Source organism: Tachypleus tridentatus, chromosome 13 (genome assembly GCF_004210375.1).
Source record: "Tachypleus tridentatus isolate NWPU-2018 chromosome 13, ASM421037v1, whole genome shotgun sequence".
Classification (NCBI taxonomy): Eukaryota; Metazoa; Arthropoda; class Merostomata; order Xiphosura; family Limulidae; genus Tachypleus; species Tachypleus tridentatus.
In genome coordinates, this window is record NC_134837.1 from 110,665,483 (window position 1) to 110,681,223 (window position 15,741).

A 15,741-nucleotide genomic window follows, 5' to 3' on the forward strand; every position below is an offset into this window, starting at 1 on the left:
TTCAGTTGAGATTGGCCTAAAGGACTCGGAGGAGTTAGGGTACAAACAAACACACGTTTAACTATAATTTTGAGCCATTTCTAATAAAAAACATATGCCACAAGGCCAAGAAACTTCTAGTTTTGTCAACTGCTTACCGATCGGCACGTGACTGACAATTTCTCACCCGACAGATTTCCCAATTTGAATCTATAAATAATAAACATTACTTTCGTAAAGAACTGTTAATAATTAAAAAAAAAAGTTATAGGATGGTTTTGAAAACGTTTCTGTTTCAGAAAAGTTTTACGTGGCTCTACTGGGTTCAGTTTACCACAGGGAAATGCAGCATGACACAATCCTACGTTCAGACCCAAACGAGAAACCGGTCATTACACCTTAACCGAATTACTTGGTTTGTTTAAGATTTTTCGTGCAATTGTGCACACAGCCGATCCAATTTTGAGTTGAGAAACTGAAGGGAATACAGCGACTGAACAGAACTCCTTGTCTGATCGAATACTGGAATTTGATCGTCACTCATACAATGCACGTAAATCCCGGAACTTCAGCTCCATAGTTCGAACTGCTGACCACTGTACAAAATATGTGACTAGAAACGTTGCTGCTGTGTTACAATTCAAGTGTACTCTTGATCATCCGTAGTCATTTTATATTCACATAGCGTTAGTTTACGTAACAGGCGCTAACCGAAAATGTAACAATGGAGCTTAACTGATGAGCAAGTATCACAACTTGGTGCATGTTTTAAGGGTTAAACTTTAATGGTATTTTAGCGAAACGTCAATGGGAAAAGTTAGAAATAAATAATTTCATTGAATAAATCCCTCACTTTTATATATATAAACACGTATGTATGTAGCATTTATTTTAGCGAAAACCTACACACAGTTCTTTATGAGCAAACCATGCATCCGAAATCGAACTCGATTGTTAACGTCACAAGTCCTCAAGCTAAACCCAAAAACATTGAAAGGCAGAAAAAGTAAAACTATTTTTGTATTCCCACTTCTCACCAAAAATATATTTTAAGTGTTATGATGTATACAGTTACTATAAATATTCAAATAAATTGGTATTTTTCGGTGAAACATTTACGTTTTTATATTTACAATCCACAGAAAGATATTAAACGTACTTTGTGTAGTTAGTTAGTTCTTGTTTAAACTATAGTAACTGTATTTATTGTTCTTATTTTCTTGATAAAGTTTTTGAACTCGATATTATTTAATATAATGTGTGTGTGTGTGTACCTAATCATTTCTGTGAAATATAACGTACATCACAACCTAGTGACAAAGAATGTTTTGTTTTGTACTGCACTCTTGACTGATTTAACAAGTAGACAAGTGTGAGTAACGTTTATCCATTTTGTTCGTGTTCTCATTCTGAAACTGCCGTGTTGAACCTGTTTCGAACTCGAAGTTTTATTTATGTGAAACACGTATAGAGAATTCTAATTTATATTTCTTTAAATCATCATAATTAAAGTTGGCCAGTTGATAAATTATCACACACTAAACAGTAGACGAGTGAACTGTTTTATTAAAAAAACTTTGTTAAATTCACTTTTTTACAAAATAGTATGAAGGTTCAAACACTATACATCGTAAAATGCACGAATACAATTTATTTTCCAGACATATTTGAACAATATGCACAACCTCATATACAGAATGGGAGAAACTTCTTAAACGTGGTTTAAACAGGCGTTATTTATAGCAGCATCACAGAACGTGAGTCTGTATTCTTGTCACGATTCAGTAAGTCAGTAAGCAGCTGTTTCTGCTACAGCTGTCTCACACAAATCACGGTAAGCTGACCGAATCGCTAAACAAACAGCATTGCTTGTTGGAAGGCTCCAAATAACCTTCTGGGCCTGCTTCAACGTCTCTTTATCAGGGACACTTGTAGAATAATCTGGAAAGATGTCGAAGTGCACAAATATTACAAATGAGGATTCACAATAGCAGTAAAACTTTTTTTTTCGGTAAAATGTTTGGTTGTCAGTAACTGCAGTATGAAAATATGCCTTATGTATCGACCCATAAAACAAATACATTGCAAGATCAGGCAGCTTATCTGGTTAATTATATGTAGCATGCAAACGAACTAATAATATGCATAACATGATATATCCTTGCTAATAAAGTAGCTTACTTGGTTAGTTGTTAATAACAAACCTACACACACACACACACACACATATATAAGATATATTATTAGTCAAGTAACCAGCTACATAACGTCTCAGACACAAATGATATACAAAATTTATCTTTACTAACAACACATGATTCATCACACCTTGTATCTCAGTCATCAAAACAATGATTGATGAATTGGTACAATAAACCCAATCGCTTTTACAAAGATACATTTTAAATTAAAGTTTATAGAGAAAAAAACAGCTTCTTAAGAGAACAAATATAACAGAAACTTAGAAAAAAGCAATATATCTTTTCTCAAAAGATAAAAGACAGAATTTTTCATGAGAAACATAGTTTGTGGAAGTTGGTTGAAAAAGTTCTAACTCAACTATATGATAAAGGATACATGCACACAGTGTAGGAAAATGCCATCCCTCTAATCTTTTAAACAAAGGATAACCATTTTAAAAATTTATTGAACTGCTCAAAAAACAAGTTCAGATAAATCTACTGTAAGCTGTTAATTTAAGATATCTACCACTTATATGCTAAGTTTAAATAAAACTTCAACATATTTTCCATTTAAAACATTTCAACAACCACTCATACATCTGAGTGGAATCATTTGTCAACTACTCATATGTTTAGATAAAACTCCAACAGGCTGCCTGTCTGGTATTCTTTTAGTGCACATCCTCTGCAATGGGAGAAAATCTTACAAACACCCTCTCACGTATGTTCTGATATACATAAAAAGCCTGAAACGTATTTCACTTTCTCAGTATCTGATGAATCTTGTCCTTAGCACACCTAATAAATCGTCCTTACACTTACCAATTACAGATGGAGAAAACACGTCCACGACACATGCGTGAGAGTAACAAATATGTCCGAGCTGCAGTAACAATGCAACCACATCTTCAAAGAGTGGAGGGAAAGCCTTGCACATCCTAACAATCGCTGGTAATGCTGGTAATATCAACTGTGGCCTCCTTTCACTCGGTATCACTGGAGGAAGAAGAAAAACTCGTGTGAATAGTGAGAGATTTGAATATGATAAAATAAATCATTTGCACCTGAAACTAACAGGTAGCATTTGGCTCCAAAACCCCAAAGTTTAGAACATTAATATTAAATATTTTAGTTTGAAGATACTATAATAAAGCATTTTTAAGTCAACATAAAAATTCCTGTTTGGATCTTCGATATTTCTAAGCAGTTTTACTACTAGCAGATGGGATGGTTTGCATTAATTACTACAGTGGACTGATTTCTAGATCATCCCAGATATTATTTCTTGGCATCTAATAAAAAATATACCTTAGAAATGATCTGAAAACCTTCTCTGGTTACTCCAGCAATAAATTAATCAAATATTCTACTCAAACTTTCAGACATCAGAATAAGTTATATATTTAACTTGTATAGTATCTGGTGCATTTTTTAAATAACAAAAAATTGAACATAAATTATACAAAAATTAAGTCCTTATCAATTACATCCAATTTGCTAAAAACTCCTTTATATTATATGCATAAATATATCTCATTATTTGTTTTTTCTTTTAATACTTGCCTATCCAATCAGATACTAATAATATACCCATTGTTTTGCTGGTTTTGCTTTCATTTCTGTACAGTTTCATATGTATTATAATTTCTGTTTTTCTTTACAAATTCTGTATTTTCATATTTTACCATTTGGCACAATACTTTGATATAATTGAAAGTTTTCAACCTTCTTTTAAACTTTTTTCTTTAACTTACCATTCGTATACCTACACTAATATTTTTATTATAATGATAATACATACTTTTCAATCCTAACCCCAAAGTTCTGCTCAGTTTTTTTCATTGTAATCTCCTTAATCATGCTTTTCACCAACCCTTTGAACTTGTTTTCTTCAGTAACCAACTCATATACTATGAAGTTTCTTCATTTCTTTTACTGTTTCCTATTCCATTTGCGATTACTTTAGAACAACGTTTTAATTATCTTCCTTCATCTTTAGTTAGTCCAACTCATAAGCACTATATTTTATCTTACTGACTGCCTAACCAATTCTTCCTACCTCTATCACAGAATCTAATAAGATGCTTCTACTTAAACTTAGTCAATTAATATATTTCCTCCATATTTAACACTAAAACATACAACACTTTAAAAAAGTACAAATATCTATCCATCTTCCACATTTTACGTAATGCTATACGTACTGTTTGTTGTACTTTCACCTTAATGTATTTTAACTATTTCATTGTCACATTCCTGTTAACAAACCAACACCTAAAATGTTTATGGTACTGTGCAAAAGTGTTAGGACAAGAGAACATATTGTCATTCTTTACATTTTATGGGGCTAATTCTTCCATGCTATTACAGAATATAAATTCCAACAATGATCCCTGTTAACAACTGAATGAGCCAGGGTGAGAATATTCTAATTCTTTAGAATTCCCATATACTTGTATCAAGGGAATGTCATAATGATTCAGCTTGAATGAACATACTAATCAAATTTATGGTCTAACATAACTGTCATAGTACTCCATGCAGTGTCTTAACTATATAGAAGTTATCAATAAAATAGTATATGGTTCCAATATATGTTAGAATAAATCAATTTAATAGTACTCCACAAACAAACCTTGATAAAACCAGTGCTTAACATTATATATTAGATTTAGTTGTCATACATGGCCCAAAAAGCACAGACTTGTCTGTAGAGTTCAAGTAAAAACTTTATGTGATGGTGGTTGGACTCTATGATAGATTTTGCAAACATTGTCAAGTACACCCTAGAACACAAGACCAGGACTGGTAAATTTGCTTATAAGAAAGAAAGAGGCAGAACATCTAAATGCAATAGTACTGATGACTCATATTAAGAAGACTCAATGATAATGGAATATTTGGTCAGTAGCAGTTAAAAAAAACTTGACTTTGATTTCCAAGAGACTGAAACTGGCTAAAGAGTACAAAAAATATTTGATTCAATGGGTAGGACAGAAGAAAGGTCAAAGATATCTCAATGCGTAACACCAACCATGAAGCACGATAGAGGCAGTGTGATGGTTTGGGGGTGTTTTTCTGCTGAGGTGACAGGAGATATTTGCAAGTTAGCTGAAATAATGGATCAGAGCAAGTACCATGAGATGACGTGCAGTCACAATATAGCCAGCAGTCTGCGTGTTATTGGTAAACGATTGTACTACCAAGAAGATAATGGCCACAAACACTCATCTAAACTATGCAACAATTACTTAGCTACAAAAAAAGCTGCTAGAATCATTCAAGTGATGCAATGGCTCTTACAAAGCCCTGATGTAAAGAATTTGAGCAATTGAGCAAGTCTGGGATCTGATAGATCAGAAACTTAACAAATAAAGAGTTACTGCCAAAGAAGCTTTATGGGAGTGTATTATAGACATTTGGAGTAAACTCCCAAAGAACACTTTGATGAAACATGTTTCAACAATGTCTGAAAGACTATCTGCAGTTATTAAAGCAAAAGGAAAATAAACAAAATATTAATTGTTTGTTGAACTGAAGCACTTCCAGAGTTTCTGTTCTAATAAATATGAAGATTAATTAACTTTTGATGTTTCACCTGTGAATTACCTTCCACTGTTCTTTGAAAGTAGCCTCAAATCTAATTTTTACAATGCACAACAATATAACTTTGTAACAATTATATTTATCTATTCCCATCTGAAATCTATCTTATTATCCAGATCTAAGTTATTTTGAAATTCTTTGTATAAGAATAAATCAGTTAACAATCATTTTGTTTGTCTTGATGAAGCTACAATTGTGAAACATTGGCTTAAATAAAACCAATTATGTTTTGTAGAGCAATATGTTGTGTTTTATCTATCTTTTAACATGCTCTTCATTCCTTGGATAATCCTCTACAATTGCAACATTATTTGCACATGTCAAAAATAAATTATTCTTACGTATCACACACCAACATTTCTATCCAATTAACTTATACCAAATCATTTAAATCTAGTAAGAACATTGTGGGACTAAAAAATGGGCATTCAGTGGGTTACTGATCGTTTGTATTACAAATATATTTATCATTTTTTGTATGTTTCTTTACCACACCTAATAATCTCCCAAATATTTCTATTTTTTTGTTCAAATAACTTCTTTCTATCCACAGTCCCAAAGGCAATTTGTCAACCAAAGTCTTATTCAACCATGTCTTAAACTACTATTACTGTATATTTCCCTCCATTTACTGCTACAATATACTTCTGGGATACTAAATTTAAACAATTTTTCTTATCAACTATACAAAGTGTTTATTACTTACTGTTAAATGATTTTATTTAGTTAGTAATAAATTATATTGCTTGACTAATACTAAGCCAGTATTTGGACATTAATTAAGCTGAAAACATAAATAACAAATGCATGTCAAGGAGGTATAACATTTAAATGGCTCTTTCATAAAAAAGTTTTTCTCAGTGTCATCACAAACAGACAGAATTTCTGGCTACTTCTTCAGGGTATTGATGTTGTATATGTTATAACATTGAACAGTAAAGACACAAGGTTTGGCTTACCTCCTAGTAATGTGTGAACAACACTAATACACAGTCTGGCTATGCTGAGTGATTTTGGAATGGCATACTGCTGGCATAAGTACGACGTCAGTTCAATTCCAAAAACCTATTAAACACATGAAAATCCGGTATACTAAAAAACACCAATGAAAATAAAACTTTAGATATCATATGCTGAGCTTGATGGTCTTGATTGAAGATTGAGCTAGATCATATAAAACATTAAGAAAACTCCCTCCCCAGATACACTCAAATGTTATAACTCTAACACAGAGTTACATAACACAAAAAACCTTTAATCTATATGGATATGAATAAGCTCGACTTTAAACTATTTTTATTGTTCAGCTGCAATATCACTGCACAACAATTTTTTTGAAAAGTTTTTGCTGAGTGTGACAGGTACCTGGTGGGTATGCACAAATATAGTTTTGCTTTTGCTTCATCACATAGGAACTCTGAGAAATAGACAGTTAACTGTTTGCCGGCAACAATGTATTTAATTGTGTTTATGTTCCTAATACGCTATTAAGTTCAACATAATTAAAAGTGTTTTGCTCCTGATTTTCGTTTGTATTCAATGTCTGGTGCATCACGTTGCAGTGTCCAACAGTAGTTAGCAAGCATTGACGGATTCCAGTTGCCCTGATATTGTTTTTCCATTGTAGCAAAACTGAAGATTTCAATGAAATGGGCAAATTTAAATGTGATTTTCGTGATCAGCAACCAAAAATGTATAAGGAACACCCAACAGTGTTCAAGAAGCAAAAACATTGTTGTGCAGTGTAATTAAACACATCAAAGCTGAAAATTGTTCTGTAAAGAGATTTGTTTTTAAAATTATTATAATACTGAATACTATTATAAATGTTTATGGTACTTAAAGTTAAACAATTTATCTTGTGATTTTCGTCAACGACAAATGTTTTAGATACATTTAAGTTGACTTTTCTAAGTTTTAAGTTTTTAAGTTCCAAACAGAACGTATTAAAATGATGATCTGATGAAGAGTTAAAAGGTATTACATATTTCTGTTTCTTAACTTCAAACATTTTATTGCACTGTATGTTGATGATAACAGTTACAGTTAGTTATATGACAAAGAAAGAGAAAAATGAAAAATATAAACATTTACAATAAAAAACTTTTATTTTCATTTAGAAGATTCTATAGGTTATGCAAATGAAATTTAAACACTAAGATAAAAGTATTTTTATTCTTAATGTGCAAATCACCTTGCACTTGAACTATTTTAGTAGAAAAAATTAAGTGTTTTATTCTTCAGAAACTTCATGCCTACAGGAAAGTCCTGTTTCAGTTTCAAACAATTTCACCTACTAGCCTTATTTTTGGAATGTATTTTATCTCAGATGATTATCCAATTTATCATATTACACATTACAATTTCAACTAATCAGAAACTTGAATTTTAGTTTAGAGGTTAATTAAATATCAATATGTATCAAATCTTGGATAAGTGTTCAATTTACTATGTTATGTACATTATGAATTACCATCTCAAATAACCAGAAATTTGAATATAGAAGTTAACTGAATGTCTATGTGTATCAAATTTATGATATTTGCCGACAAAATTAATACACACAATTTTCTTTCTTAACACAAATATATTTTAATATACAAACAGCAATACAACTTATAATAATGGTTTATATACAAGAATTTTACAAACTATACTGAGTCTTCTATCTGATCTAGAACTAGATATTTTATCAATGTTCTAGGCCCATGAGGAGTGAATTAGTTCTGAGTTGATATTGTTAATATTCATTTAAGCTAGCTTGGCGTCACACCAATTCTAAGCTGACTTTTTACTAATGAAGACATTTAACATTCTCACAGAAATACTAACACCTGAAGTTAATTCACTGTAGTTTAACAGTTTGCAATGTTTGAAATCTATAAATGTTCCTGGTCAACTACCTCTAGTTTCCTGATTAATAAAGAATGTAGGATTATAGTATACTGAGTGTAGTGACCAAACAATATTATTCTGTCTCTCCACATGTTACGATGGCTAACTTTTATATTCATTAGGCAAGATTCTCGAAAATTCACTTGACAACAATATTCGAAGATATGCTAGTACTTTTTGAAATATATATTGTTAATTTTACATATAACAATCTTCAACAAATTTATAGAACAGGCAGGATTTGGGCAATACACATCTAACAATACATGTTGCACATTCTTCTAAATATACATATTAAACTGAAAAACACATATATATTAAAATGATATTAAATCCTCCACAAAATGAAATATTATGATAGTTATATTACATCCTTACAATGTAGCTAAAGGGTTAAATTCATAAGGTGTACAACATTCACACACACAAGTATTATCTTTTTTATACTTTGCATTACTATTTCTATGTAGTACTCTTTCCATGCATTTACAAAACATAAGTTAAACACACAAGGTTTTCACATAAACACATATAAGGACAAACCTTACACTCTGTATGCTATTTCTATGCAGAATATTCTCCATGGATCTACCAGACATAAGTTAAATATTTAATTAATGCCACATAAACATCCATAAGGATAATCTTTCTTATATTCTGTATAGCTATTTCTATGCACTACCTTATCTATGGAAGCAATAAAACAATGTATGTGGTTGGAGGGTAAAACAAAGCCAAAAGGTTACATTTAAATATATTTCAATTAGCTGTGAGCAATTCTAAATTCCTGAAATAAGAAAATACATGCAGGGTAAAACCCAACCAATAAGATGAGCTTTATTGTATTTAGCCAGCATACAATTTGACTTTTCCAATAAAATAAGAAATTGCTTATTAATAAATGCAGTGTTATGTATTACAAATTAAGTAAAAACAATTTAACTGTTTACCTGCTTTTCCAACTGTGGTTGACTTAAAAGTTCTGGAATAAAATCTAGACATATGTGCATTGATGGAATCGATTTGACAGTGATTGGCAACAGTTTGCTAGGGTAACCCTAAAGAACAAAGTACTTAAGCTGATAAAATAAAACTACAAACTTGAAATAATCTGGATTACTTAATCTTCAAATTAAATAAATACGCTCTGATACATATATAAACAATTTTGGGATGGAAATCAGATATTAAATATGTTTAGAGATATATTTAAATTACAGTTAGATAGTTAAATGTACGTATTTGAAGTAGTCAAACATTTTATTTATTTAAATAAACTTGGTCACATATGAATACATCAAAACGTATGAAGTTATACCTGAAAGTGAATCAACTTCACCAAATGTGGATCAGCTATAAAGACTTGATGAAAGTGGGAGCATATTAAGCTTTGCACTTCTCTTAATCTTGTCAACAGTCCTTCTGATTTCTGCCAGAGACAAACATCAAAATATAACTAAATATCTAAATGAATTATTCAATTTTATTTTATAAACCATGATTATATTGAAAGCACGCATTCCAGATAAATTTCAGTGTTTAACATTGAAAACTGAGGAAGTGTTAAAAACCTTACAGATATGTTTGAGGTTAATTGCAATTTCTTTATCTTTTACTGACAATTAAGTAAAATATAATAAAAACCTTCTGGCACTACTTATTTGTGTTCTTTTTTTACAATACATATATATAGTTGGCAAAATGTTGATGGAATATCTAAAAAATCAATATGCTGATAGTTACAGTTTCTTCATCCATTGGAAGAAGACATTCCATTAGGATTTGTACTGCTGCACTCTCTTGGGTCATCATCAATGCATGCTTCAGATCTTCTCGATCTTTCTCTCCTTCTAAAGGCCCCATTTTCTCCAGAAGAGGGTGTTCCAGTACATGATGTGTAAGGTGTGTACGAGATGCCGCCAAAAAAGCTCGGAGCATGTACAAAGTAATCTCTAGCAATGAGGCACATCTAAAAAAAAATGATATTAAAAATACAACATATATAGTTTACTTGAGGTATGAACAAACCCATTACCTAATGTTACAATTTACTTAAAGAACAGTTTTATAAAATGCAAATCACATGGTGTACATACTATAATCCTGTTTTCCTTCCACAATTTATAACCAATTTTATATGCTGTAAATGTTGCTGAACATCCATTCACAAATTACAGTGAACTCACCTAAACACTCGTTGATCGCATCGAAGGACATGTAGTGGGTCAAGTACAATATCATCCAATATTAGAGGTTTTAAAGCCACCAGTGGGAGCCGTGTTGGACGAGTGGCATTTACTGTCATGACCCACAAACGACGAGGGAACACACGATTTAACCTCCACCATACTTCCTTAGCCTTGTCCACTAGAAGCTGTGGAACACTGGGATCAAGAAGTTGTGGAAGATGAGAGGCAAAAGAACTAGCAAATGGCCAGAGTTGGTACAAAGGCAGCGACAAGAGGTGATCAAGAAGAGCAAGGAGCTTAATGGAGCAAGTTGAGACTTCTTGAAAAGCTGTAAAAGAATAAATTAACAAAAGTCTATTTTCATAGTAGTTAAAATCTCATTACAGAATATACTCGTGAACTTTTCTGTAATCAAGAGAATGACTGCCCAAGGATGGTTAGCTTACAGCATTACCAACATTTATATTTCATAGGTTTTTAATCCTTTAGATGTCTTACTACCATCATTCTAGTCAAAATGTGTGCTCTGGACTGAAAAGAAGTGCTTAAGGAATATCCTTGAGATTAAAATTTAACAACAATTAGTTTAAACACAAATAATGAATCCATACTACAATATTAAAATCTAACAGCAATTAGTTTAAACACAAATAATGAATCCATACTACAATATCCTACTTTGCAAAGTTTTACATTTGATTCAAATTAAGTTGGCAACTGTTCACATTTACACAATTAAAGCTTTAAGTATAAAATCTACCTTCTCTTAAACTGTCAGTGGTACAAACAATCTTAGGTTTAAAACTTCCAAGTTCAACAACTTGTTGAAATACTTTTTTTTTCTCTTCAACAATCCATTCTTCTACTTGACAGAGATGAGGAAAGTGAGTAGCCAGGAGCCTCAAGAGGGGAGAAAAAAGTCCAGCAAACTGTTGCTGCTCACGTTGAGCTTGTTGCAACAAGTATATAATTGGAAGTTGTGCAAAAAACTTGGAAGAGTAACATTTTACTTTACGATTAGCAGATAGGATAGCTTTCATATTAGCAAGTCTTGTGTCTTTGTACAGCAACAAGTAATAAAGCAATAACATCTGTGATGTCAGTGATGAAGGAGTTTCCTCATTGGTTTCCATGGCAACTGGGGTACTTCGACCAGATCTGGATGAAGGCCTTGAAGAGTTATTTTTTGATGCCCGTGGTACAAAGATGGAATTTTTAAATACTGCCATTATTTCATCTTCTGTAATTGGCTCATTAGTTGTATCTTGAGCAGATTTAGAACTTGGAATAATCACAGAGTTAACATAAACTTCAATAAGTGGTGGTAAAACAGGATGTAATGGTGGAACTGTGTTGCAAATTTGCCGATAGATCCAATCTTTAATAGGTACCTAATGCAAAAGTCAAAAGATTAAAAGCAAAATGACACTCATCGAAAGCTATACTTTCTCTATAAATGACGAATACAGATATATTTATTACCCTGTGACTAGTTATACTGTTTATCAATGACTGATGATTAAAGATATTTAATATCCTCTTTTTAGAAAAATATTTATCATCTGATGAATAAAGATATGCTTCAGTCAGAGCTTTTCTAAACAACTAATGAATAAACTTCTGTTACCTTGTGTTTAATAAAAACTCTACTTTTCAACAAATAATGAATAAAGTTCTGTTACTTTGTGTTTAGTAAAAGCACTACTTTTCAATAAATAATAAATAAAGTTCTGTTACCTTGTGTTTAGTAAAAGCTCTACTTTTCAACAATTGATGGATACAATGTACAGGAAGAAATCCTGTGGTATTGCTACAAAGGTTTGGAGTGACAGGAACTTTTACTGCATGAGCTGTTACCACCTAGAATAAATAATTTATTTCTTTTAAAATAATGTTTTTGACTAGTAAAATTTCTATTGTGGTATTTATCATACTGTCTTCCAAATACTAAACTTATTGTCATGATTATGTCTGTTTATTTCCTGAGTATAACAGTCATTCTCATCACAGCTTTTTATTATTAACATCCTGACCAAAACTCACATCAAATTTATTTTTGATTACTCTTACGTCAACACAATAGTGTTAAATTTCTCTAAGCACTTAAAACTACTTGCTGGTATTCTTCTGACAAACTCTCTACATAGAGTTTACTTTCTGTTATGCTGAAACTCTTTCTTCTAGAGTGTGAACTTCCTCATAAATGCTCCAAGTTATAGTACTGATAACCTTTCATTATAACATAATAACATGTTACCTTTCTAATAACCTTCCAAAACAATTTCCTACTATGTTATCTTCTTAATAAACTTCGTTATGTTGATTTACATTCAAAATTACTTTTTATATATGTTATACTAATTATAATAGCACAAAATCTCAGCTAATAATCCATATTTTAATAGTATACAAGTTTTAAGTTCTTAATTCTACAAGGCAATATTAAAAGAAACCATGAATTGCCTCTAGTGTGATACATGTGACACATTTTCTCTTAGTATGTCATCTTCCCTATTTTATCTACCACTGCTTTTTTCATACTTTGGTTTGGCTACAGAGGTACAAATAGGAAATACAACACATCTGGTTTGGCTACAGAGGTACGAATAGGAAATACAACACATCTGGTTTGGCTACAGAGGTACGAATAGGAAATACAACACATCTGGTCACACATACTTGCCACATCCTCTTTTTTATAATTTGTTAATAGTTCTCCCTTATATTTAATTATACGTTACCTATAACCAATAGAAAGTCAAGGTTTTCATCTATCAAATGATGTATTGTATAATGATATGCTCTGAACAGTTAAATTTTAATTACACTCAGAGTACTAACATTGTTCTTGTAAGAAAGTTTTTTTTTGTTTTGAATTTCATACAAAGCTACTTGAGGGCTATCTGCACTAGCAGATAATTTAGCAGTGTAAGACTAAAGGGATGGCAGCAGGTCATCACTACCATGGCCAACTCTTGGGCTACTCTTTTACCAATGAATAGTGAGGTTGACTGCCACATTATCATACCCCCAAGGTTGAAAGGGTGAGCATGCTTGGTGTGACAGGGATTCAAACCCGCAACTCTCGGATGATGAGACGAGTGCCTTAACCACCTGGTCATGCCTAGCCTCGTATGAAAGTTAATGACTAGCTTGGATGAATTTGTAATTACTCTTGTCACATAGTTAGAAAAAACAATTTTGAGAGTTAAGGGAATTTGTCTACTTTTTGCAGGTTATCAGTTTCTATTGTTTGCTGCATTATTTACTTAAATAAAAATTAAGTGCATTATTATAAAAAAATTAGGGTTGGCTCTCTTTCACAATCAACAGTAAGAAAAAAGAAGATTGGTTAAGTGTTTTATTCCTTGTTTTTCATGTTTATTCTTTATGTATAATTGTAAAAGTAAATTACACGTACAGACATAGAACTTTTTAGATTAGGTAAAATAAATAACATTATAATAAAAATGTTTTACACGGTACATGTGAGTAACTTGTGGGTAATGCAATTTGTTAGCATAATGTGAGCTGTATGTTCCCCTGAGTGGTTTACAATTTATAATGGTGTGCATAGTAGTCAAACAAGGTTCAAAGGGCAATAAAGCACCAAAATTTAATTATAAATAATTGTATAATGTTATGAACTTTAGAGCTATTCAAGTTAAACAAATGTGGTTTCATGTTACTATCTGAAGTCATTCTAGAAAGAATAAAAGGGTAATTCAGATTTATTTCAACAGACAATCATATATATATTAGTGAAATTAAACAATTACATCCAAATGAAGTTAAATGAATAAACAAAATCATGAGGAAGGATCGCATTAAAAACAGCAAATCTCAACCTCTGATTAAATATATTACAACCATAAATTTTCAAGCAATTTTAAAAAAATATGCAGCATATTTTATTTCATGTGAATATGTTTTGTTTATGACTTGAAAATTTATGGTTTTATACACACACACAGTCATGTGAAAAAGTTAGGAAAAGTTATGAAAACCTGTGTATTTTTCTAACATTTTTGAATATATAAATATTTTATCTCAATTTTAACAATACTGAGAGATTATAGGAATATAACTAAACAATTAAAATTGAAGAAAAGACTAAGATCTTCTGTAAATGTAATTCTACAAAAATGCATATTCTAACTGAGGAAAAAGTTAGGACACCCCAACATTTATTCCCACTTAAAATGGCTCAACTCACACACAGGTGTATCACACCAGGTGCACATGATCAGAAGATCATTATTCAGCATTTTGAATGAGACTTGCCCTATTTAAACCTCAGACATTTAGTTTGGTGTGATCCTGACTGTTAAAGTGAGAGTGAGCACCATAGTGAGAGCAAAAGAGCTGTCTGAGGCCTTCAGAAAGAAAATTGTAGCAGCTTATGAGTCTGGTAAGGGATTTAAAAAATCCCAAAAGATTTTGAAATCAGCCATTCCACTGTCCAGAAAATAGTCAACAAGTGGAAGGCTTTCAAAACAACTGCCAACATGCCCACGTCTGGTAGTCCAAGCAAGTTAACCCCGAGAGCAGACTGCAAGATGCTAAAAGAGGTCTCCAAACACTCTAACATGTCATCATGGGACCTACAGCAGGCTCTGGCTACTGTTGATGTGAAAGTGCATGCCTCTACAATCAGAAAGAGACTGCACAAGTTTAACTTGCATGGGTGGTGTGCAAGGAGGAAACCTTTGCTCTCTAAGAGACACGTCAAGGCCAGACTGAAGTTTGCCAGAAAGAATGTAGACAAAGACCAGGACTTCTGGAATAATGTTCTTTGGACAGATGAGTCCAAAATTGAATTATTTGGACACCAGAACAGAGGACATGTTTGACATAAACCAAATACAGTATTCCAGGAAAAGAACCTC

General features: G+C 31.8%; 1 protein-coding gene across 1 annotated transcript in view; it reads right to left on the reverse strand.

Annotated features, from left to right (window-relative positions):
* Positions 1-1,527: 1,527 nt before the first annotated feature.
* Positions 1,528-15,741, reverse strand: part of IntS2 (integrator complex subunit 2) — a 33,249-nt gene continuing 19,035 nt past the window's right edge. The window contains exons 8-16 of the mRNA XM_076475020.1: positions 12,590-12,712; positions 11,613-12,243; positions 10,850-11,180; positions 10,407-10,632; positions 9,982-10,092; positions 9,614-9,721; positions 6,728-6,833; positions 2,985-3,158; positions 1,528-1,920 (exon numbers count right to left, since the gene is read on the reverse strand). Of these exons, the coding sequence (XP_076331135.1) occupies positions 1,769-1,920; positions 2,985-3,158; positions 6,728-6,833; positions 9,614-9,721; positions 9,982-10,092; positions 10,407-10,632; positions 10,850-11,180; positions 11,613-12,243; positions 12,590-12,712 (1,962 nt within the window). The 3' untranslated portion in view covers positions 1,528-1,768. The remainder of the gene's footprint in view (positions 1,921-2,984; positions 3,159-6,727; positions 6,834-9,613; positions 9,722-9,981; positions 10,093-10,406; positions 10,633-10,849; positions 11,181-11,612; positions 12,244-12,589; positions 12,713-15,741) is intronic.